Below are 26,567 nucleotides of genomic sequence, written 5' to 3'. Positions count from 1 at the left end.
GCACAAACGATTTACGCCCCTCAAGAAACGAACCACATCTGGGTGGGAGATGATGGACGCCCCTGAAGCCGGCCTCTAAAACATGCCAGAGCTGCCACCTGCACCTTAAGAGAACTCATCGAGAGTGATTTTTGTACAGCCTCCTGAAGAAACACGAGGATAACCGATACTGAAGCCGAAGCCGCTGACAATCCCGAACTCGCACACCACGAATCGAAGGTACGCCACACCCTAGCATAAGCTATCGAGGTGGATCTTTTCCAAGCCTACAGCATCATAGCAATAACCGCGTCTGGATACCCTTTTCTTCTCAACCTCGCCCTTTCAAGGGCCAGGCCGTAAAACCAAGAGGGAAGGATCCTCCATTGTGACTGGCCCCTGCAGCAGGAGACCATCCTGCGCCGGTAGCAGAAAAGGGCGCTCGAACAGAAGCCTGATCACATCTGCGTACCAGGGTCGTCTAGGCCAATCCGGGGCCACTAGTATCACTCGACCGGGATGACTGGCAGTGCGAGTCAGTAACCTGCCCACCACTGGCCACGGGGGAAAGGCATAGAGCAGGCCCCTGGGCCAAGGTTGAAGAAGGGCATCGATGCCTTCTGAGCCCAGCTCTCTTCCCCTGCTGAAGAAACTGGGAACCTTCGCATTGAATGCGGTGGCCATTAAGTCCATCTCTGGCATCCCCCAACGGGCAGTTATCTGACTGAAGGCCAGAGGGGAGAGTGTCCACTCCCCCAGCTCCAACTGGTGGCGACTGAGAAAGTCCGCTTGCACATTCTGTCACCCCGCTATATGAGCCTCTGTCAAGAACGAGAGATGAGTCTCTACCCAACGGCAGATCAGAGCTGCCTCGCGCGCTAGGGGTGCACTCCTGGTGCTCCCCTGACAGTTTACATGAGCGACCGCCGTCACATTGTCTGAAAGAACTTCAACTGGGCAACCGCGGAGAAGAGACAGAGACTCTCGAAGGGCCAGATGAATCGCCCATAACTCCAAGTGGTTGATGGACCATGACGCCTTTGTCGACGTCCAAACGCCCTGGGCCATCTGTTGCAGGCAATGAGCCCCCCAGCCAGACAGTGACACATCCATGGTCACTATCTTCCAGTCCGGGGTTGCCAGAGAAATGCCCAACACCAGATTCTTTTGAATGAACCACCAGTGCATGATTGTGTGAAGACGGGCTGAACATTTATTTATTTATTTATTTATTTATTTATTTATTTATTTATTTATTTTATTTATTAAAATTTATTTACCACCTTTTTGAAGGAATTCACTCAAGGTGGTGTACAGTAAGAATAGATCAAACATGAGCAGTACGCAATTAGAGCAGTAAAAATATTCGAACAACAATACAAAGTATGGCATGGTATACTACTTGCAATGACAACATAATATGTACTAGAACATTATAATTGGTAGTGAGGGGTAAGGCAAAGTTGTAACATATAGATGAGTAAGAAAGTAGGAAGAATTAGAAAGTAAGGTAATTGATTTGAAGAAAGTTGCACATGAGGTCAGAGAGATGGTTAAATATTATCTCAGCTAGGGTAGGAGTGGATAAACATGTCTCGCTGCAGTATGTGCAGCCCGAGTCAATCTTAGTGTGCGTGAGTGAGACTAACAAGTTAGTTACTTCTTCCATTAAAGGCTTGGTTGAAGAGCCAAGCTTTCACCTGCTTCCTGAAGTAGAGGTAGTCTTGTGTTAAGCGGAGCCTTTCAGGCAATACATTCCAGAGTGTGGGGGCTACTCTTGGAGAAGGTTCGCTTGCGGGTATCACATCGTGTAATGTCTTTTGGAGAGGGTGTAGTTAGTGAAAGTCCTTGGGAGGACCTTAGTGTCCTTGGCGGTGTGTGGAGGATCATCCTATTCCTCAGATACTCGGGGCCATTTCCTTTCAGGGCCTTGAAGATCAGGCATAGAGTTTTAAATTTAGCCCTGTATCGTACTGGTAGCCAATGAAGTTTTTGCAAAAATGGTGTGATATGGTCACGTCACTTGCAACCTTCTACGAGTCTTGCTGCTGCATTCTGAATCAACTGGAGCTGGTACAGGCCCTTTGTAATCAGACCATTGTATAGTGCATTGCAGTAATCCAGTCTTGATGTTACCATGGCATGCACAACTGGGATAAGATTTACCTTCTCGATGTAAGGAGAGAGGCTTGTAATCCTCCGAGAGCGGAGACCAACGGCTCAGAAGGTGCCACTGGAGGGGGCGCATGTGAGCTCTCGCCCACTTTACCACATCCAAGGTGGAGGCCACAGGTTCGGAGTTTGAAACAGCGCTTGTAACTGCTGTGTTCGAACTGAAGGAAGAGAAACTATCTCTGTTCGGGTATCAAAGCACATCCCCCAAGTATTCCAGCGTTTGGGAGGGCGTTAGGCTGCATTTCGGGAAGTTGATCACCCAACCAATCGACTGAAGCAACCCGACCACTTTGTCGGTTGCCTGCCGACTCTCCTTGAAAGAAGACGCCCGCACAAGCCAGTCGTCTAGATAGGGATGAACCTGAATACCTTCCTTCCTGAGATAGTCCGCCACTACTACCAGGACCTTGGAAAAGGTCTGAGGCGCTGTGACATCGCTTTGAATTGAAAATTACGACTGATCACTGCAAAGCAAAGGAAGCGCCTGTGGGGAGGCCAGAATGGAATGTGTAAATAGGCCTCTTTGAGATCGAGAGAGGTGAAAAACTCCCCTGGCTGTACCGCTGCGATCGGAGGGTTTCCGTGCGGAAATGCCGAACCCATAAGGACCTGTTGACGCATTTGAGATCTAAGACGGGTCGCCAAGAACCACCCTTTTTTGGCACCACAAAATAAATGGAGTATCGACCGCACCCTCTTTCTGCTGGGGGTACAGGCTGGACAGCACCCAGCTGTTTGAGGAGGGTGTGTCGAACACGTACCTTGGTGGGACATTTGCAAGGAGATTTCAGAAAAGAGTCTACAATCGGACGAGCCAATTCTAACTTGTAGCCATCTCTGATAACCTCCAATACCCATTCGTCAGATGTTACCCTGGTCCACTCCACCAGGAATAGGGCCAGTCTGCCCCCAATAACTGGCTAGATATGGACCAGGGCCCCATCATTGGGCGGACCTGGCTGCGGGCTGGTTTCTGTTACTGGAAAGGAAGGCCTGCCTGTCACCTCGAAAGGGCTGAGGCCTCTGAGAAGACCTTGCTCTCTGAAAAGAGGCCCCGTGACCTGGACGGTAACTCCGTGTATCCCTAAACTTAGATCTAGGTCCCACCGGTCGTACAAACTTGGACCTGTCCTCCGGGAGGCGCTGGCCCTTAGAGTCACTGAGGTCCTTCACAATCTGTTCTAAGTCTGTCCCAAACAAAAGCTTTCCCCTAAAAGGAAGACTTGCTAAACGTGACCTAGAGGCCACGTCTGCAGCCCAATGCCGCAACCACAGCCAGCGACGTGCGATGACCGCTAGGGAAACCTCCTTCGCCGAAGCCCTCAAAAGATCATAAAGAAGATCCACAAGGAAGGCTAAACTGGACTCCAAGGCTGGCAAAACAGCCACGAGATCTTCCGGAGAGGAGGCTTTCTGTACCCACGATAAGCATGCCCACGCCGCATAGGAGCCACAAACTGAGGCCTGCAGGGAAAGGGACACTACTTCAAAGGACAGCTTCAAGAAAGTCTCCAACTTACGATCCTGAGGGTCCTTGAGCGCCATGTCCCCCTCCACAGGAAGAATGGTTTTCTTAGTGACCGCTGTGATTAAGGAATCCACCATAGAGACCTTCAGCAAGTCTAAGTCAGGAGCAGGTAGCGCGTAAAGACGCGACATAGCTCTAAGCAACCTAAGGCCAGTGCTTTTTTTGTAGAAAAAAAGGTGCCGGTACTCATTGTGGGCGGGGTCACCACACATGGCACCGCCCCTATTATAGCCACACCCACATTAGTCACACCCCTTATACCAGCCATGGCGCATATAAACAGACATCATTGAAAATATTAAACTAGTATAGGAGAAAAAATGTGATTTCTTTTCATTATAAATAATTTCTGTAAGCTGTTACAGCTCCAGTATACCCAATGCAAAATAAGACAAATTCCAAACACTAAAATGAAAATAAAATGATTTTTTCTACCTTTGTTGTCTGGTGACTTTGTTTTTCTATCCATATTGGTCCCAGTCTCTGATTCTGCTGCTATCTGTTCTCTTAACTCCATTTCCAGGGCTTCCTTTCCATTTATTTCTTTACTTTCTTCCTTTCTTCTTCTTTTGTTGCCCTGCATCCATAAGTAAAAGCTGGGTCCTCCTCCATGGAATTGACTGGAGGAGGTATAACATGGATCCAGCTTTTGCCTATTTTCTCCATCCATGTGCAGTTTTTCTCCTCTTCCCTTTCCCTCATCTCCATCCATGTCCATCTTCTTTTTTCTTTCCTCCCCTCCATTCATGTCCAGCACTTCTCCTCTCTCCGCCCCTCTATCCATGTCCAGCATTTCTCATCTCTCTTCCCTCCTCTGTATCCATATAAAGCAATAATTCTCTCTCCCCTCTCCTCCATCCAAGTCAGCATTTCTCCTCTCTCCTAGCCAACTCCTCCATCCATCCATGTCCAGCACTTCTCTCTCCGCCCCTCTATCCATGTCCAGCATTTCTCATCTCTCTTCCCTCCTCTGTATCCATATAAAGCAATAATTCTCTCTCCCCTCTCCTCCATCCAAGTCAGCATTTCTCCTCTCTCCTAGCCAACTCCTCCATCCATCCATGTCCAGCAATTCTCCTCTATCTCCTGCTCTGCTCTCCATCCATTTCTAGCATTTCTCCTCTCTCCCGTCTCATCCATGTCCAGCAATTCTCTCTTCCCTGTCCTCCCCTCCCTGTCCAGCGATTCTCCTCTCTCCCCTCCATGTCCAGCAATTCTCTCTTCCCTGTCCTCCCCTCCCCATCCAGCGATTCTCCTCTCTCCCCTCCATGTCCAGCAATTCTCTCTTCCCTGCCCTCCCATCCCATGTCCAGCAATTCTCTCTCCCCTGCCCTTCCCTCCCATGTCCAGCAATTCTCTCTCCCTTGCCCTTCCCTCCCATCCCATGTCCAGCAATTCTCTCTCCCCTGCCCTTCCCATGTCCAGCAATTCTCTCTCCCCTGCCCTTCCCTCCCATGTCCAGCAATTCTCTCTCTCTTGCCCTTCCCTCCCATCCCATCAATTCTCTCTCCCCTGCCCTTCCCTCCCATCCCATGTCCAGCAATTCTCTCTCCCCTGCCCTTCCCATGTCCAGCAATTCTCTCTCCCCTGCCCTTCCCTCCCATGTCCAGCAATTCTCTCTCCCCTGCCCTTCCCATGTCCAGCAATTCTCTCTCCCTTGCCCTTCCCTCCCATCCCATCCCATGTCCAGCAATTCTCTCTCCCCTGCCCTTCCCTCCCAACCCATGTCCAGCAATTCTCTCTCCCTTGCCCTTCCCTCCCATCCCATGTCCAGCAATTCTCTCTCCCTTGCCCTTCCCATGTCCAGCAATTCTCTCTCCCTTGCCCTTCCCTCCCATCCCATCCCATGTCCAGCAATTCTCTCTCCCCTGCCCTTCCCTCCCCTCCCATCCCATGTCCAGCAATTCTCTCTCCCTTGCCCTTCCCTCCCATCCCATGTCCAGCAATTCTCTCTCCCTGCCCTTCCCATGTCCAGCACTTCTCTCTCCCTTGCCCTTCCCTCCCATCCCATGTCCAGCAATTCTCTCTCCCCTGCCCTTCCCATGTCCAGCAATTCTCTCTCCCTTGCCCTTCCCTCTCATCCCATGTCCAGCAATTCTCTCTCCCTTGCCCTTCCCATGTCCAGCAATTCTCTCTCCCTTGCCCTTCCCTCCCATCCCATCCCATGTCCAGCAATTCTCTCTCCCCTGCCCTTCCCTCCCCTCCCATCCCATGTCCAGCAATTCTCTCTCCCTTGCCCTTCCCTCCCATCCCATGTCCAGCAATTCTCTCTCCCCTGCCCTTCCCATGTCCAGCACTTCTCTCTCCCTTGCCCTTCCCTCCCATCCCATGTCCAGCAATTCTCTCTCCCCTGCCCTTCCCATGTCCAGCAATTCTCTCTCCCTTGCCCTTCCCTCTCATCCCATGTCCAGCAATTCTCTCTCCCCTGCCCTTCCCTCCCATTATTTCCAGCGATTCTCTGCCTCTCCCCTGCCCTCCCATCGACGTGCGATTTTTCCGTCCCTCCCCTGCCCTCACCTCTCCCATATCCAGCGATTCTTCGTCCCCCAGCGTCCTCCTTCACCGCCTGCCAGCCAGCGTCGGATGCCTAAGTGAACGGTGCAGGCAGCGATTGGCTGGCAGCGTCGTAGCTTCCCTCTGCAAGTCCCGCCTACAACTTCCTGTTTACGCATAGGCGGGACTTGCAGAGGGAAGCTACGACGCTGCCAGCCAATCGCTTCGCTGCCTGCACCGTTCGCTTCTGACTCCGACGCTGGCTGGCAGGCGGTGAAGGAGGACGCTGGGGGACGAAGAATCGCTGGATATGGGAGAGGTGAGGGCAGGGGAGGGACGGAAAAATCGCTGCACGTCGATGGGAGGGCAGGAGAGAGGCGGAGAATCGCTGGAAATAATGGGAGGGGAGGGGAGGAAGAGAAAAAGGTGCCGGTACGCCGTACCGTTGCGTACCGGCACAAAAAAAGCACTGCCTAAGGCCCACTGTCCGACGTATCCCACTGCGCTGAAATAAGAATCTTCATGGCCTCATGCACATGAAAGGATCAAGGTGGGCATTTGGTGCCAGACATAATATAGGGCACCGAACCTGTTCACCCTGACAATTCAGGGGGGAAATGGCCAAAAAGCTCTTCCCTGCGAAAAAAAGGCAGGCAGCCGTCGGATCATCCCCTTCCTCAGAGGGCAGGGTGACATCATCTCTCAAATCCAAAGATTCTGAGGGAGAGCCCGGAGACAAAACCGGGCCATCTGTGTCACCTGGGGATGTTTTGGCAGGAAAGACTGAGAGGCTGCAGCAACTGAAGTTTGCCGAGGAAGAGACAGGGCTGCCTGAAGAGAAGCTCCTGACTTCTTCAAAAGAAAGGCATTGTGCATTAATAAAACAAAATCCGGGGAAAAAGGAACTGCAAGGGACTCCCCTGCTCCCTGTACATCGCTTCCCTCCATCAGAGCCTGTACCACAGAAGCTGTGCCTCTTGTCTATCAACCGCCACGTGCAGAGTGGGTTGCGCCTGAGAGGAAAAAATGGCGCCCGCCAATGCGCGATGCACTAACTGCCCCAAGAAAATCGCCAAAACTATCCCCTGCGCTTCCGACTCATTGGACGCCTAAGGGGAACCCCCGTTGCGGGCTGACGGCAGCAGGACTCAAACTCCCCCGATGCTGCTCTCCGGCCCCCACACCGGGAGCAGCGCTTACTCACCTCAGAAGGCACTGACATGCTCCACAAACGCCTGCCCCAAAACTGACTCGGCAGAATGTCTAGTTCCTCCGTATGATTAAACAAAAACAAAGTCTCATACCTTTTTTTTTTTTTAAGTCAGGAGAGAAAGGAAACACAGGATCAGGCCAACAGCCCCGGGCGACGGAGGAAAGGTAGCGGGAGACCGGGAAGGACCTGGCACCACCAGGTGTACACCACAAGCTGCAAACAGGCACTCAACCCCTGTCTGTGCTAAACTAGGCTCAAAGGACACCAGTAGCCAGATCAGACCAGAGCTGCACAGAGATGTCCCTCCACCTGCTAGATAGAATACTGAGGTCCACATATAGCAAACCTCGGAGGTTCTCTCTATCTCCACCTGCTGGTAAAAGGACACAACCCACAAGTCTCTGGATTGATCTGTGGGACGCCATGGAAGTATTCATTAAGGACATCTGGAAAAGAAACTTGTGACAGGGCCCTGACAACTAGTTGGGGGCTTGAGAGACACTGCCCTCCATATTTCCCAAGCCCAGAAAGCTACTTGTTGCCTCTACTTATAAATGAATTGATATGACCACTACTAAGTTATCTAAATACAATGGTTCATCCTTAGCACTACTCACAGAAGGGAAAAAGAGAAGGGGCCAAGACTATAAAGAGTGGAGCAGACTACTAATACAGGTCTTTTCATCTCTGTCACAATTAAAGTACTCAGTGATACGGCAGTTGGCTCCCGAGCTGAGAAGTCCCAGTCTGGCATGCAGCCGGTCTGAATTGATTAAAATGATGCGGTGGTTCCTCCTGATGAAGTGAGCGAAATGCGGTCCTGCATTAGTCCCAGTCTGGCATGCAGCCGGTCTGAATTGATTAAAATGATGCGGTGGTTCCTCCTGATGAAGTGAGCGAAATGCGGTCTTGCATTGGGGAACCGACATTTGCATAAGGAACAAGCTGACGTCAAATCTAGGAGTGATTAACTCATTCCTTTATCGAGTACCTGTGGATGATTGAAGGATTTTCTACCTAAACGGAGAACTGTGTTAGAGACTATTATACCAACTTCCTGGGGAGAACTTTGGAGTTGTAATGTATAAAGTACCCGTGTGGAAAGCCGGGATAAGAAATTTAAGAGGATACTAGTAGTACTCTGATGCTGTGGTAGAATACAATAATTCAGTATATCATAATTAAGTGTAACATGATTATTTGTATATATTAACATTATCAGTACACATCAACAAGAAAATGTGGAGTGCTGGTAGACAGGTATTACGAATGAATGGGGAATGAGTGAGTGGGTAGCATTATTGTCATCATTGTTTTTAAATATTATAAGTGCTTAGAACAAGAGCACATTTTCTTAATAAAGATAGTTGTTACAATAAGCTGGAGTGAGTTTGAAATTAACATATTGGTTATCTCCAGCAATTTTAATGTGTCCCTATTGAATAGTATTGACAATTAAAGTACTACCAGGAGACCTGTGCTTAAGATATCCTGAAAAGAATATGCTGAAAATTACAGGAAAAGGACACAAGATACAGTTTAAAACATCAAATCATAGCTGGTATGCTAGAGCTTGTGGGGAGGGGAACACTTTTGGAAAATAAAATATTTTGATTGTACTGCCTCCTTTGTGGATTGTATGGAGCTTTCAACCATATTTTTTAGAGAACAGACTCAACTCGATTTGCGTCTTTAATAGAGGTTTGATGCAGTATTGTATGATGAACTAAGCAGATTCAACTATTCTTGGGACTAGAAATGTGATTTGGAATACTTTTTTTTATTTTTTTGTTTTACATTTCTTCCCACAACCAAATATCCAGCTGGCTGACTGACATTTAAGGGAACTGACTGCACCAAGTAATGTCAAAATCATCCAGCAAGAAAAATTAGGTTTTCAGTGCACAGAACCAATCTTGCTTTATAACTGAGTTGACATGACTTAATTAAATACTTAATGCTTGACAAGCGTACAAGTGCCACAAATGTCTTTACAACACAGTGCATATTCAAAGCTGCTTGGGATCAACAGCTGGCAAAATCTGACATTGTACACTATTATCATTAAACAGGAGACATGGGGAGCAATGGTACCTGTCAGTAATGAACAGATTCATACTGAAAAGTACAAGCTGTCCTAGTCTGAAGCAGCAGATTCCACCAGGGCAGAAGCCAACAGTATCGCAGCTGCCCTAATCAAACAAGCACTGCAACTGGCGCACGCACGCACGCGCACGCGCACACACACACACACACATTTATATACATTTCTATTTTCGAGTAAAACAAAAATACATTCAAAGAAAACGTGAAAAGGCAGAATACACAGCCATTACAATTATGCAAGTCAAAGAAATAGAAAATAAGATGGTATGATTGGGGATGACTACCTCACTTTAGTAGATGAAAATTCATGTGAACCTGGATGGTGACAAAATCAAAATTATTACTCACACATCATAATAAGGAGCACACTGACTGTTTCAGTGGTGTGTAGAAATGATAGCTATAATCCCCCAACAAACAAAGAGAAGACAAGAGTACAAGACCCAAACGTCACAACCACAACGTTGCATCAGAAGGGCGAGGGATGGGTCAGAGGGTACAGGCATTTTTGACTCCAGAAAAAGGAGGACAGATTGAGCCAGTCTGGGTTTTACTTCCATTGCTTTCAATGGAAGCAAAACCCGGACTGGATCAATGTGTCCTCCTTTTTCTGGAGCAATATGGTAACCCTAGCGTGAGAGCAAGCGGGCAGAGATGGGTGAGGAAAAAATGCCTGACCGAGCAGGGAAGGAAGGAAGGAGGCAAAGTCACCAGAGGGGGACCTCTGAGAGCAAGCAGGCAGGGCCAGGTGCCAGGAAAAAGATGCCTGACTGTGCGGGGGGGGGGGGGGGGGGAATGACGGGGAGGCGTAGCAATGGGGGGCCCTCCTTTGGACACTGGAGATGCTTGAACAGCGCTGGAAGGGGAGCATAGAAGCTGCATTGTGAGGAGAGACCTCGGAAGGCGAAGGGAGACACAGACATGGGGAGGAAAAACACTAAAATGTGTCTGCCTGAGAATCCAGAAAATCCAAACTGGCCCAATCCCCGAGTAGTCAAAATCTTTTGCACTTCTACTGTATTTGGGTTTTTGCCAGGTACTTGTGATCTGGATTGGCCACCGTTGGAAACAGGATACTGGGCTAGATGGACCATTGATCTGACCCAGTATAGCTATTTTTATGTTCTTATGTTCATGGGGTTTAGGAGCAACAGAGAAAGCTGAGATTGTGCTATGGTGTGGGTGTGGGTGTGGGCTGTCCTATAAAGTTTTACTTCAGGAATACTGCACTATTTCCAATCCCCCCATCTCTCTTTTCCTATCAGCCACATGAAGGAATTTCTGGCTGGTCACATGCTCTGATGGAGCCTCATACTGCTAAGGCAACTCAGATACCTGGTATATCCTGTTACGAAAATAATTTATGGAGAAAAGGTATGGCAAGGACCAATTGCAAGCTTCCACCACATATGAAAGTCCCAATTACAAGTCTCCAGCACATATGCAGCACCTATAATTGGTCCAGGGTAGAGGAGAGGTGGATGCTCACCACAGCATATAAAACCATGCTGCAGACAAAGGAACTCTGAAAAACTAGGCTTGGAGAGAGTTTCAGATCTTTCCAATGGCCTATGGTTTTTCCCAAAGGGGTTTTGCTCCCCCCCCCCCCCCCCCCCCCCGTAGAATCTAATTTTCTATATCTAAGAATCTTTCTTTCCTTTATTCTAAACTTTCATTCATTCTTTCTTTCTCTGCCTTCTCTCTGTTTTCTCTCTGTTCTGTGACCTTTGTATGAGGAACAAACTTTTCTCTCTTCTTCATATAATTAGTCTAATTACTTATAATTACCAGAGGTACTGATGTTAGATTTTATAAGTTTGTTATAACTTGAAACTGATGTCTGATGCTGTGCTGGTGGGTAATTTTTTTCTATAATATTTTATAGAATTTGTGTTTTAGCGAATAGCAAACCAAATAGTGCAGCCTAGTACAGGGCAGAGAGATGTAATGATTACTGGGGAGAGAAGGAAAAATATTGATAGGTGGGGTGGACGTAGCTGGGAGAAGAAAAAATAAGAGGTAGAGGTGTATGTCTGGGGGGGGGGGGAGAATGAGAGGTGGGGGTATTGCATGGGGGAGAAGACTTTGGGGGCAGACATAATTAGGGGTCTTGCTGGTTGATAGAGGAAGAGACAACTGCAGTTGGAGTGACAGATGGAACTAGGGAGGATGAAGCTCAGGAGGGAAAAGGCATGAGGGGATTTCAGGCCTTATGATGTGGAAATTCTGTGCAAAAACACTACATAATTTTGAATCGCTTTTAAAAATACTGTGCACCGAATTTTCAAAACGTTTTGAAGAATTCACCAAGGAGTAAGATACATACAAAATAATACTGCCTTGAAGTAGTCTTTCTGTCCTGGGGCAGAACAGCATTGAAGAAAAGCTGTTATGCTCCACACTCTTTCTTTATCTGACTGTGATCCCTTTCAATAATCATTAGCCTTTTGGATAAAGGGTCTCCTGTGTACCAAGGAAAACATTTCCTTTGCTTTCTCAGATCCATCTCCACTCAGATTCTTCCCAATGGGAATAATCTTGGGCACAGTACTTCCTGTGGTAGTCCAACTCACGGGTAGGGCTTTCTCTCTCCACTTGTCCAATCAGCTTAAGGGTCAAGCTGTTGCTCCACTCAGTTAAACACAGGCAAAGGAGTGATTAAAACCTATGTCTTTCACACTCACTTCACACCAGACACAACCTGAAAAATCAAAGGAGGCTTCACACTGGATACAAATTAAACAGGTCCAAAAGCTGTGCAGTGAACACGCAGTGCTTCTCTCAATAAATCCACACAATTCCATCACATACTCTCTAGGACACTGTTCTTCAATGTAAGGCCCAAGGGTCAATCATGGCCCCTGGAGACCTCTGAGGTGGCCCCAATCCTTTTTCCTCTTTCTTTTTCCTGCTCTCCACTTGTCTACTCAAGCTCACAAACAGAAAGGGGGAAGACAATTAGAAATGCTCATCTTCTTGAGGATACCTCCAATAAAATATTTTAAGGCAGGCTGGTGGGGATGAATGTCATGTCACAGCCATGCATGGGAAGATGTTTGGTGGCTCTCCTTAAACTGATTTGGATCCAAAATGGCCCCAACTTAACATTTAGGGTCCTGTTTACTAAGCTGCACTGTAGGCGAGCAAACTTTTTAGTGCGCACTAACGATAGAGACACCCATTATATTCCAATAAAAAGTTTGTGCGCCTACAGCGCATCTTAGTAAACAGGGCCCTGAGTGAAGACCACTGCTCTAGGAGTTTCTGGCTTACATTAAGAGCAGGCACTCAATGTGGGGGGTGCTGTAACCAAATGAGGTACACATCCTCTTTATTCTGACTTGGTATGGTCCTGAATGCAGGAACACAGTAGGCTAGTGAGGGTCTTGAAATGATCCTTACAAAAGATTTTTGTAGAAAAAGCAAGGGCATAGCACAGGTGGACTTCAACTGGCCTGAGCTCATCCACTTTTGCCTCAGGCCCACCCAGCAGCTGGAGGTACCAATTATGTAGCTGACAGGGATCCCTAAGCCCTACTAGCTGAAGAAATCCAGAGCCCCCTCAACCACTTAAAGTGCAGCTGTCAGCGACTTAGTGCTGATTCTAGCACAATGAGCATGCTCAGTACGTGCACAAGCATGTTCATAGTGCCATCCTCAGTGGTAGAACTTGGAACCACTGAAAGCCGCCCTTTAAGTGATCAGGGAGGTTCTAGATTTCTAGAGCTGGTGGGGCTTGGGGATCTCCACCAAAGTACTGTAAATTTTAATTGGGGGGGGGGGTGCAGGGAGAGAGAAGGAAGAGAAGTCAGATGTCTGCAGTGCTACTCATATTCATCACTGGCCCACCCAGAATTTTGGTTCTGGCCAAGGTACTGAGAAAAGTTTCCATTCCCATACCTCTCCCCACCAGTTAGATCTGCTCTGATTTCAATAATTTGGTGCCTTGTTATCCTGTCCTGACTTACTAGGCATTTCCCCTTATAAGTACAGAATGAGGAACCAAGCTTTAAAAAAATATCAGTCACTAGATTCATACATAGTAACTCTTGTATCCTGACTTTTAGACTTCTGGCATTTGCATATAGATGCCTAAATCTATTTTTGCTCCCCCCTTGCAACACACTTTATTATGAGCAACTGGTTCGGATAAGTTGGAATATTTGCCTGCTTTCCATTTAAATACACTCAAGTTACTTCAGCTTCTCCCTATCAAAACATTCCAACTCCACAAGGTCCTTGGAAGATATGTGACTCCTTTCATAGAGCACACAATGTCTCTAAGAGCTTTGATCTTTCTCCTGGTATAGGAGTTACATCAAGTACTGCACTAATATACAGGACAAAACAGCCCTAGCAGTTACTCAACTATGGCAATAAACATCCCATTAGACATTGTCACAAAACGGCAAGCACCCACCTGGGGCTACCCCTGCGGCCACTTAGAGGGTCTATCCCCAGCACAGCTCAGGTCCTTGTGTACCTCCCACTTGTGCTCTACACTAGCACCCTCCTCCCACCGACTGGGTCCCAACCGCCTCTGGGCAAGTTTCCCACTCTCAAATTATCCCCAGTGATTTCTAGGTTACTGGGGGCCACACTCTCAGTGGTCGCACAGTTCCTAGAAAGCACTCACAGAGCCAACACACAAACCACCAGGATTCGTAGTCAGTCCAGACAAGCAAAGCCAATAAACAATTATGTTTATTTTCATAGAAATATTGAACAGTGAATTATAAAAACAGATGGAAAATAGCAGGCAAATAACAGGTAACTGAATAAGGATCAATTATAAAATTATCTAAACATTTTATCTCTACCTGGACAGTGTCTGGGAAGTACAGGAAATATAACTGCTCACAGGTTACAGAATATAAATGCCCTCAGGGTCTCAGTAAAGACATCTTTCTCTCTCTACTTCCAAACTGAGACTGAGGAAAAAGTCAGTACATCCTGACTGAATTTGAGCTCCTGGGCCAATCAGAACCCAGAACAACATTTTTTTAAAAGTAGCTGGCCACATCACTGCAGGTTACTTCCTCTTGATGTTAAACTAAAGAAGGAACAGTCATATTTTCTGTGACAGCTTTAAACATAAACATGCACCACCTGCTGGCCAAATTAGAGAAGTATGTAGAAAACTGGGTGTTACACTAGCCACTGAAACTGGCCATTTTAATGCTTAGTGTACACTAACAGAGAGTCCTAAAATGGATTCCACTGTGATACAATACAGAGAGTGAAGATGGAACCAAGTAGAAAGGTCTCTAGGGCATTGCGCAACCTGATAGGGAGAGCAGAGCAGAAAAAAACACAAACACAGAGTGTTCTGTAGAGAAGCATAAATTTCACAGGGGTATTCTGGGTTGCGTAGTGAAAGAAGCATACAGGAAACAGATGGCTAGCCTTGAAAGTTTGGAAGGGGATTTAAGAGCAGGAAAAGAGAAAAGCAAGAAGTGAGAAGCAGAAGAGTAAATTAGAAGCAATACAGCTATAGGATTCTGCCCGTAAACAGGACAGAATATCCATATCCTATATAATAATTTGCACCTCCAACGTTCTACATCTGGATGCCTGGGTTCGTAACATCCATAACCACTCATTGCCCCGCCCTCGCGTCAAAACATAATGACGTCAGAGGGTGGAACAGTGAGAAGGAAGGGAAGCCAGCGCCAGCCAGCCAGAGAACGTTCAGGTACAAATCGAGGGGAGGAGAGAATCACGAGGGAAGGGAGGACAGTAGAGGAGGGAATCGCGGGACACGGATGGCAGGGCAGGGAAGAGGAGAATCGCTGGACATGGAGGGGAGGGAAGAATTGCTGGCCATGGAGGCATAGGTGCCGACTCCATGGGTGTTGTGGGTGCTCCAGCACCCCCAATATTTGACCCGCCCGATGTCCCGGAACGGAAGTTCCCAGCCAGCCCGACCTCTTCTCCCAGTCCTTTGCCTGCTCCTCACCTTCCTGCGTGGTCCCGCCCTCATTTCCTGTTTCCGCAAGGGCGGGACAAGAGGCAGAGCTGAGAGAGAAGGGAAGGCAGGCTGAAGCGCCGAGCCTGCTCACCTTTCACTGCTGCCGCCGGACCCCGAGGTAAGAACTTTTAAATTCTGGGCGGCACGCAGAAAGGCGAGGGGCAGGCGGAGGACTGGGAGAAGAGAGCAGGCAGCACAGGTTGGGCTGCCACTCGGAGGAGAGGGAGAGAGACAGAGGGAGGGAAGCGGGGTCCTGGAACTCAGAGGAGAGGGGGGCCTGGAACTCAGAGGGGAGGGGAGGAGAGGTGGGAGGGGGCATGGAACTCAGAGGAGAGGGGGGCCTGCAACTCGGAGGGAAGGAGAGGGGGCCCTGGAATTCGGAGGGGAGGGGGTATGGAACTCAAGAGCTCGTACACCGTACGCGTTAATGAGCGCCGTGTCAAACTCAGAATGGCCGCGAGGCAGGAACTCGCGCCACAACTGGCCGCTGATGTCCAGACTCTTGCGCTGCTCAAATGCCATCGTAACCAGCAGGGTGGCGGGAAGCAGACGGAACTTGTATGAGAAACTGGCCTTTTTTACTAGTAGAGTATAAAGGTAGGAGAGAATAGTTGGGTGGTATGAACTTGTGAGGCAGACTGACTAGCATCTTGCAGCTGATTGCTTTTACAACTTCCTGTATTTCTGCTTTAAAAACATTTTTGTTTGGCGAATTTAGTGCTCTTTCTGTGTTACAATCTATTGATTAATACATTTGGCTGTTGCCTTGCAGAATACATTGGTGGTCTTTCTATTTTTAAATTTATTACTATATCTTTCCTTTCTAAAAGAGGAGTTAATCTTTTCCTGTGACACAGGATAAAGTAATCCAGGGAGAAGCACCCCGAAGATTTAGCCTTCACTGGCCTTCTGAATATTGCACCTTCCTGGTAAGGTGAGGAGGGGGAGCTAAACAAATACACTTCATGAAATATTCTTATAATTCTCATGCTGGAAAATTCACCATTTTGCCACAGACATTATTTATTGCGCTGATTAAATTAGTACTAAAATCAAGCTGGAATAATTTGCATTGCAGTGGTCAGAGGAGCAGTAAACTTTCTAAATAGCACGAAATTATGGCAACTTAATGCAGAGCTCTTCACATTTTATAAATTGCTATTAATAAAGTTCATAGATTTTCACCCGCATTACTGTATTCCTTGTATTAGCTTTTCAATCTAAGCCAGTTTGCACAGTGTTTAAAAATGAATCCAAAACCCATTATTTTAATGCGATTTTTTTTCCATTCAAAACACTTTACCAGCTTCTTTTAAACTCCAGTATGCAGCACAGTACTTCAGGACCAGAGCTACAGGAAGGTGACCTTTGCCTAATCCAGCACAATGCTCTGCATAGCTGAATGCTGCACTGGAATGAAATCTGTTTGAATGAAGCAGGTAATCTGATCATGATGACATCTTCAGAGGGGACCCCCACCCCCCTGCACAAAGCACCACCTTCCCTTAGACCTAGCCCTTAGGGTACATCAACTGCTCTGTCCTTTCCTGTGTGAAAATTTCATGCAAGCAGTTGCTACAGGATCCTGCTGGGATTGTCCTATATGTATGTGTAATCAGGCAAGGGGGAAAAAAAAATCATATTGTAAGCCCCTCCCCCGCTCCTGGGTTAAGCTGAACGTACCAATGTGTTGTGGTTCAGTTTGTTTGAAGTAGTCGGGACCGAGTACCACGAACACCTTACCCAGAAGGGGAGAGAAGATACAAATAAAACTAGAGAAATGGAGCTGATTTTAAGGGTTTTTTTTTTATTATTTAGAACAATTATTAACCCAACATTTCAATAATTTATAACATATACACTAAATGGTATTTCACTACTTGTTCTCTATACTTAAAATTGTAAAAGTCACTTAAGCTACTATGTTTCCATTTCTTAATGCAATTTTGTTTCTATTAACAACTCTTAACCTTTTCCAGAATAAACACTGTGACTATTAACATATCAGTTAAATATCAGGTAAGTATTTCTTCTTTTTCTTTTCTCTTTAATGGTGAGGCAGATGTCACTTAGCTGTGAAGAACTCAGTCTCTCAGTCGGTGTAAGTAGAAAACTTTCTTGCATGGGGGCCCAGACTGTCTTCAACCGCCAGCTCCTTCGGATCCTTCTCCCTAAACCTTCCCTTAATAAAATAAATGGGAGGCAATACCCTCTCTCCCTAACCTTTTGTTAATGTCCTTCATTGCGTGACTTTAAATTTTATTCTATCAAGACTGTGGCCACTTGCTAATCAAAATGAACTTCAATTTAAGTACCCTTGCTTATAGATCCTAATCTCACTTTGTTTCCCTGTTCTTACAGAAGCAGGTCTGAAGCGCATTCACGCTTTTTCTGTTGCAGCATTCACTCTCTACATTCCTGCTCCCATAACATTCTATAACAGTCCCCACTACTTTTCCCATGCACAGACACAGCAGCCCTGGTGTAACCTTTAAATACACCTGAGACCAGTTTTAGGTCTATACACTACTACTACTATTTAACATTTCTAGAGCGCTACTAGGGTTACGCAGCGCTGTACAGATTAACAAAAAAGGACAGTCCCTGCTCCAAGGAGCTTACAATCTAATGGGCGAAACGTCAAGTAGGGGCAGTTCAGATTTCCTGAATAGAATGGAGGTTAGGTGCCGAAGGCAACATTGAAGAGGTGGGCTTTGAGCAAGGATTTGAAGATGGGCAGGGAGGGGGCCTGGGGAATGGGCTCAGGGAGTTTATTCCAAGCATGGAGTGAGGCGAAGCAGAAAGGGCGGAGCCTGGAGTTGGCGGTGGTGGAGAAGGGTACTGAAAGGAGGGATTTGTCTTGGGAGCGGAGGTTACGGGTAGGGACGTAAGGGGAGATGAGGGTAGAGAGGTAAGGAGGGGCTGCAGATTGAGTGCATTTGTAGGTTAGTAGGAGAAGCATGAACTATATGCGGTACCTAATCGGAAGCCAGTGAAGTGACTTGAGGAGAGGGGTTATAAAGGTAATTACCCACCAATTTACATTCAATTCCTCCTATTATGCTTATTCTGTCATTCCTCAGACATGCAGAACTTAATATTACTAATTCTCAATCCAAACAAAAATAATAACCCCAAACCCTCAGAGAACTGCAACTCACACTCATCACAACCCCTTTTGCTCACTCCAAATTCCTCTTACTGTCAGTTAGTGACTTAAATACTCCTTACAAGGGCCAGTCAGTCTCAGCCGCACTGCAGCACAAAACCTCTCCCTCTTCTGCTTCAACTGCTTCTCCCTTCTCCTCTGCTGACCAGCAAGCCGTTTCCCAGACAATGGAGTCTCAGCTCTCAGCAAATTCTAAGGACTGCACTGCTGGCCACAACGGAACTCTGAGACAACTCAGGCAATTTTATTTATTTAAAAACAAATTCCATTATAACCCCTTAGGGTTACAATATGATGCTACTAAAGTTGCCAACTGTTCAAGACAGAAAGTTCCCAGGGAAAGTTTAGAAAAAGCAGTGGTGTATCAAGAGCGAGGCGGTGGGGTAGTCCGCCCCGGGTGTCAACAGGTGGGGGAGGGTGCTCTGCTGGCGAGTCCCTACCAGCTGCATCCACCCAGCAGCTGTGTGGTGCGGCGCCTTGCGTCTGCGCTGCTGTAAAAATCACCTCGTCGGCCCTTCCCTCACTCTGTCCCACCCTCGAGGAAATAGGACGTTACATCAGAGGGCGGGACACAGTGCGGGAAGGGCCAATGAGGCGATTTTCTTCATTTACAGCAGTGCAGAGTCGCGCGAGGCGCCAGGTAAACAGAGCTGGGTCGGGGGGTGCCGTGTTACGACGGGGGGGGGGGGGGGGTGGGTGCCGTGTTGCCCTGCAGCCGGGAGGGGGGGTGCGCGCAGCAGCGATCCACCCCGGGTGGCAGTGAACCACAGAACGCCACTGAGAAAAAGAATATTGGATGGTGAATCAGATCCTTCTAGTCATCTTCACACCACTATAATATACTTTGGAGAATTATAATGCAGTTAGTTCTTGCAAGGCAAGATATACAACTGAGAGAGAGAGCAAAAACATTTACAGACAATCTAAGATTTAAAACCAAAACAAGCAAACAAAAAAAAACAATGCAAACTGCCCAATATTACTTTTAGGGTCTGTTTAAGAAACAGCACTAGGAACTGTCCATGCTCCAGTGCAAGGAGAGCCACAACTGCTGCTTAGTAAACTACAAGGTAAAATGAACCAGGGTCTAACAGGGAAGGAGTAAATGAGAGAACGACAATAATATAGACTGGCGTGCTTTAAAATATCTAGATCAATTCTCTCATTCACTCCGTCCAATGTATAGCACCTACACGAACAGCTAACATATATTGTGGAGATTTTCTCTCGTGTAGTTATTTATTCCTTTCTCCAATCTTCTGAACAATTGATATGCTGTATTTCCATAGCACAATTAATTGATGGAGATCAATATAATTAATTCTAAAACAATATGGGCACTTAGCTTGTGAATTGGTGGTCCACTTCTGAATCGTCTTTTAATCCGTGATCCCCACATATAGTGGCGTCCAATGGTACCACCGCTTCTACTTTAGAACATGCAGCGTATAAACTACAGCATTAGTGTCAAGAATGGATTCAATATATCAATCACTTCAAAATGGTGACACTACTTATTTTCCAAAGGATGAAAGGAATTAATACACATTGTACCATAAGGAATTACATGATTATGCACACCTGTGTGAACTGTGTGCAAAATTGATGTGTGTACATAACTGTATATAAGTAATGCCACACTGGGAAAAGACCAAGGGTCCATCGAGCCCAGCATCCTGTCCACGACAGCGGCCAATCCAGGCCAAAGGCACCTGGCAAGCTTCCCGAACGTACAAACATTATATACATGTTATTCCTGGAATTGTGGATTTTTCCCAAGTCCATTTAGTAGCGGTTTATGGACTTGTCCTTTAGGAAACCGTCTAACCCCTAGGAAACCGTCTAGCCCCTTTTTAAACTCCACCACACATCCCCAGACACTACCATACCCTGCCCAGCATCCCCCATGATATCTCTCAGCTCCCCAAACTTCCCCAGGCACTTCCCCAAACCCCTCGGACACCCCTATACCCCTTGGAACACCTTCCAACCCCTGGCTCGCGGTGTCCCTAGAACCAACTCCCCCCAGAGCTCCTTCTGACCCTGCCCAAACTCCTGCCCTCCCACCATACAACCCCCCAACCCCTTAGTACACCCTCTAACCCTGCCCAGATTTCCCAACCTGCTCCATCCACATCTAAAGGCAGATAGGACACAGTCCCAGCTAGGTGTCCTCAACGCTGGCCATGTTTCGGCTTAACAGACTTCATCAGGAGAAAACTGCTGATTCTTCTTATAAATTCTTCACAAGCAACAGAGTGGCACTAATGTTGAAAACATTGTTCGTAATGCTCTATTTAAACCGCCATCATCCTGGTACTCAGTGTCCTTCCACTCTTATGTTTCCAGGACATTATATTTTCCTGATTAACTACCCTTTGTTTCTGTGGCCCTGTGCTAGGATTCATACATACTGCTCACCACGTGGAGGCTTGAGCGGGTTTTAGAAGAATAAATGGCTCACCAAGGAATAGTTGCTGCTTCCTGGGACAAAACTCAGAATTGGTCGGCTACCCTGTGCAAAAGCCTTCCAGAGACTGTGACACAAAAAGTTGTATGGTTGTATGGTGGCCTAATTTAGCCTCCTCAGTGCAGGGTTAGATAGCTAAGGTTCCTTCAGTCTGAGAAGTGTGATTCAGAATTTGGAACTTTGGTATTTGTTTATCTAAGACAAAACCTATTTACTTGAAAGAAGATACTATTTTGTAATGGAATAACTACTGAGAAACAGTACTTACTTCCCTATAGTTGTAAATAGTGACTTATTGATGTAACAAACGCAGCATTGAAATGGTCATCTTAGTTTTCTTAATGCCAGCAGATAGAGTGAGCCCAGGGATAGGGAGAGGTGTAATTATTCCCCCAGGAACAGTCATCAGCTCTTTGTTCTATAGGTGGAAGTGATACCCAATCACTCCTGCTTCTATAGCCATCATTTTGAGGTTGGTGGGGAGCCAGGAAGTCCAGACAGGGCCGGGGAGGAAGAAAGTTGCTGGACTTGGTGGGGGAGAGGGGGGGGGGCAGAGAGATGTTGTACCTAACCTGGTAGATGAATGGGAAAGAGAATGGGAAGGAGAAAAATATGATGAACCTGGTGGGGTGATGGGGAGGAAGAGAGGGATGCTGAACTTAATAGACAGAAGGAGAGGAAAGAGAGGGAATGAAGGGCCTGGATGGGGAAGGGGAAGGAGGAAGGGAAAGAAAGATCCTGCACTTTGTAGGGGGAGAGGAGAGAGAAAAAGAAGATGCTGGACCTGGTGGGGAGAAAGGAGAGTGAGAGAGATGCTGGACTTAGTGGGAAGGAAGGAGAGGAAGTGAGAGAGATGCTGGATCAGGTGGGGTAGAAGCCAGAGGAAAGAGATGATGAATATGGAGCTGAAGGAATGGAAGGGAAGAGAGAAGGAAAGATGCTGGATTTAGAGGGGGAACAGGAGGTGAAGAAAGAGAGAAAGATGCTAGACCTACTGGGGGGAGGGAAGGAAAGGGAGAAAGATGCTGGACTTGTTGGGGGGGGGGGGGGAGAAAGATGCTGGACCTGGTAGGGAGAAAGAAGAGAGAGTGAGATGCTGGAACTAGTGGAGAAGAAGTGAGAGAGAGATGCTGGATCAGGCGGAATGGAAGCCGAAGGAAAGAGAAATGATGAACATGGAGGGAAGGGAAGATGCTGGACCTGGAGGGGGGAGGAAGGAGAAAGATATGCTGGACCTGTTGGGTGTTGGGTTGGAGGGGGAAAGAGAAAGAGATGCTGGACCTGGTGAGGAAGGACAAGGAGGGAGAGAGATGCTGGGATCTGGTGGGGTGGAAGCCAAAGGAGAGATGAAGAACAATCTGGCTTTCGCCCTCTTCATTCAACTGAAACTGCACTTACAAAAGTTACCAATGACCTGTTTCTGGCCAAATCCAATGGTCTCTATTCTATCCTCATCCTTCTCGATCTATCCGCCGCTTTTGACACCGTTGATCACAGCCTACTCCTTGATACTCTGTCTTCACTTGGATTCCAGGGCTCTGTTCTTTCCTGGTTCTCCTCCTACCTCTTGTTTCGCACATTTAGTGTACACTCTGGTGGATCCTCTTCCACTTCTATCCCACTGCCTATCGGTGTGCCTCAAGGTTCTGTTCTCGGTCCTCTCCTGTTCTCCATCTACACTTCTTCCCTTGGCTCTCTGATATCATCCCATGGCTTTCGATACCATCTCTATGCTGACGACTCCCAGATCTACCTCTCTAACCCCAAAATCTCAACCAGCATTCAGACCAAGGTTTCAGCCTGCCTGTCTGACATCGCTACCTGGATGTCTCAACGTCATCTGAAACTTAACATGGCCAAGACCGAGCTTCTCATCTTTCCCCCTAAGCCCACCTCTCCTCGCCCCCCTTTCTCTATTTCTGTTGATAGCACTCTCATTCTCCCTGTCTCTTCAGCTCGTAACCTTGGGGTCATCTTTGACTCCTCTCTCTCTCCTTCTCTGCTCACATTCAGCAGATTGCCCAAACCTGTCATTTCTTTCTCTATAACATCAGCAAAATCCATCCCTTCACCTCTGAGCACTCTACCAGAACCCTTATCCACACTCTTATTACCTCTCACCTAGATTACTACAACCCACTTCTCAACAGCCTCCCACTTAGCCATCTCTTCCTCTTCAATCAGTCCAAAACTCTGCTGCGTGACTCATTTTCCGCCAAAGTCACTATGCTCATATTAGCCCTCTCCTCAAGTCACTTCACTGGCTCCCTATCCGTTTTCGCATTCAATTCAAACTTCTTACTGACCTATAAGTGCACTCACTCTGCCGCTCCCCAATACCCCTCCACTCGTCTCTCCCTAAGCCCCCCCCTCGGATACTCCGCTCTGTAGATAAATCTCTCTTGTCTGTCCCCTTCTTCTCTACTGCTAATTCCAGACTCCGTTCCTTTTATCTCGCTGCACCTCACGCCTGGAATAAACTTCCTGAGCCTGTTCGTCTAGCTCCGTCGTTGGTCGTTTTAAAGTCCAGGCTAAAAGCCCACCTCTTTGACACTGCTTTTGACTCCTAACCTCTACTCACTTGCCCTGTACCCCACCTCTTTAATTCCCTCACCTCTTAGTTGTTCTATCTGTTTACCTGTCTTATTTAGATTGTGAGCTCATTGAGCAGGGACTCTCTTTTCGTGTTTGATGTACAGCGCTGCATATGCCTTGTGGCGCTATAGAAGTGATAAGTAGTAGTAGTAGTAGAACATAGAGGTGAGGAAAGGGGAGGGAGAGATGCTGGACTTCCTGGGAGAGGAAGGGAAAAGAAGGAGAGATCCTGGAGGGAACCAAAAGGTGCCATGAGGGGGAGAAAGTGGTGGGATATGGAGAAAAGAGGAGCGGAAGTATGCCTGGTGGAGGGGGAACTACAACACCTGAAGTCTGATGCGGACAGCAACCATGGGCAGAAGCACACAGTTCAAGTGAGGTATCTGTGCATGTTACAGGTCACAAAATGCAGAACCAGGTTCAACACAGGAGTCAGCTCGCACAGCAGACAGCGCAGAGCATATTAAAATCAACTATTAGCTATTCCTCCCCCATGATTTTAATGCAAGCATAACATGTGAATTTTGCCACCAGATCTGAGATGACATTGAAGCATTAGCTCGCCCTTCTAGGGCAGAAAAGTTAATAGCCCCCCTACCCAGCCCCCAAAACTGTCAGCACCCCATTCTCATCTCCGAGACTATACTTCACCTGAAAACACCCAAATCCCCCCAGCCCCACATGACCCCCTCCACCCACCCTAAAAATAATATACCGCAAACAAACATCCCTAGTTTCTAGAAAGAACACATCCCACCCACCCCCCATAACCCCCCTGGTCCCCCAAAACCTGCCCTCCATCTTGTACCTTCAAGAGACAGGAGCAATACCTACTTGCTCCTCCTGCCTGTTCACCAACTTGAAAAATGGTGACGCCTGACCCACGTTGTGCATTCTGGGATACACTATGTGGGGTCATTCTGCCACACACTATGTGGGGTCATTCTGCCACATAAGGGAATTTTTTTCTTATTTGGAGTGTGAACGGATTCTACCAAATAAGGGAAAAAGTCCCTTATTTGGCAGACTGAACCCACACAGTGTGTCCCAAGATACAGGGTCAGACTCTGCCATTTTTCAAGAAGCAATGGAAACAGGATGAGTAGGCGACATTCCTGCATGTTGAAGGTATGTGGTGGTAGGTGCCGCTAAACACAAAGGATATTTGTTCAGGAGGTGAGAGACCTATATATTTTATGATGGGATGGAAGGGTGTGTAGGTCATTTCATGGGGAGGGGGAGGGGTGCGAGGATTGGAGTACTGGAATTTTTTGTGAGAGATTGGGTCAAATTGAAGATCTGCCAGATTACCAGGGATTCTTAAACCGGTTGATACAGACCTATCAACTTTTTTTTTTAAATCTCCCTTCCTGTCCAATGTGTGAGCCAATCACCACACACATACTGACAGGAAGGGGCCGGGGGGGGGGGTGGCATTTTGGCAATGAGCTACGGATTATATTGCGTTTTTAATGCAGCAGAAATGTGCATGCTCATTGCTTACTGTATCACTGTGGTTTAGTTTAGCAAAAGTGCTTTCTGCATCGTCCCTCTGCATAATTTGACATTGCTGGCTCCTAATTCTCTGAGGTTTGGCACATCCTTAAGATTTTGTTACTTTCAATGGTCACTTATTTTAGTTTTTAAATATTGTGCTCTTCTGAAACACAATTAAAATTGTGTGCAGCACATACCAAATCTGGCACAATCTGTAATTACAGACCTCTATTATGAACCACTTTCTTTACAAACATTCAGATCATCTCCACTCCAGGAAGAGTTCTCATCTCGTTCAAGGCACATTCTTACAGCCTGAAACTTCAGCCAATAAGCAGCCTGCTTACTCACTGCCCACATAAATAACTCTCTGGTTTCTTCTCTTTAGGGTCTACAGAAAAAGAGGACGCTCGCTACGCTGCTGCATCGTCAGACAGCCATTTAGAAACCTATGAAAGAGGCCAGTTGCAGGGGAGAGAGGCGTGCAACCCTCCCTTACCTTCCTCAGGGACTCTTTCAGGTCCTTGTGCTCCTGGCTGAAGAGCAGCGAATCGGGCTCCAGGGGCGCCTGAAGGTCTCTGCTCTTAGCGGACGAAATTTGCGAAAATCTTCTCAGGCGCGAGGACCAGGGCCGGAGCCCGGCGCGCACAGCGCACCACACTGCCATGATTCGGGTTTTGTTTTTCCTGGGTAGTGTAGTGTTACAGCGCACGCGCGCCTCTGAGCTGCGTCTGGCCAGTTGCCTAGAGGGCCTGGGAGCAAGGCCGACAGGTTCAAAGAGTAAGAAGTCCCGGACTGCCATGTGAATGTTGTTCGAGAGATGGTTCCGCAGTTTAGCACAGTTCCTGTCAGTTCTTGGCCAGCTGCAGTTGGACGTCACCTTTGTCACATTATGAATTTTTACACATATTTGTTATTCTGTTTCTTGGACTTGTTGCAATAGGATCTATACAAAACGTTCAAGCTAGTGCACAGTCATAGGAGCCGACGCTGTGAGTGCTTGAGCACCCCCAATATTGAGAAAATTCCATGTATATGTCCAGTGAGGGGTTATTTCCACTGGGCTTAGCACCCCCAATAATTTTGAAAACTTGGCTCTTATGTGCACAGTAGTATTGTTAGGTTTATCAGGTTGCTTGGTTTTTGTTGTTTAGTCGTTTCTATTTGCATCTCTATCTCCCTTCTCTGACTTTGGGCCTAAATTAATTATTTATTTGGTGGCCATTGCCATCCCCTAGTTACTGCTTGGATGTTCTTGTGGTGCAGGTATTTTATGACGGCTGAGCCGGAGATGTTAAAGGTTAGAACACTCAAGGGTGAGGGGACAAAAGAGGAAGCCAAAGGTAGATCAAATGATTTAAGACTTAATTG

At 47.2% G+C, this 26,567-nt stretch overlaps 1 protein-coding gene across 2 annotated transcripts in view; it reads right to left on the bottom strand.

Moving 5' to 3' along the window:
- Nucleotides 1-25,908, bottom strand: part of LOC115468677 (probable acyl-CoA dehydrogenase 6) — a 228,532-nt gene extending 202,624 nt beyond the window's left edge. The window contains exon 1 of one of the 2 annotated variants that reach the window (XM_030200584.1): nucleotides 25,696-25,908. In XM_030200584.1, the coding sequence (XP_030056444.1) occupies nucleotides 25,696-25,863 (168 nt within the window). In that variant the 5' untranslated portion in view covers nucleotides 25,864-25,908. The remainder of the gene's footprint in view (nucleotides 1-25,695) is intronic. The other variant, XM_030200574.1, reaches the window with a different exon arrangement.
- Between the last annotated feature and the right edge of the window lie 659 nt (nucleotides 25,909-26,567).

The sequence above is a fragment of the Microcaecilia unicolor genome, chromosome 1, assembly GCF_901765095.1.
Source record: "Microcaecilia unicolor chromosome 1, aMicUni1.1, whole genome shotgun sequence".
Lineage (NCBI taxonomy): Eukaryota > Metazoa > Chordata > Amphibia > Gymnophiona > Siphonopidae > Microcaecilia > Microcaecilia unicolor.
The sequence above is the reverse complement of the archived record's forward strand: the minus strand, read 5'-3'. Positions and strand labels throughout refer to the sequence as shown.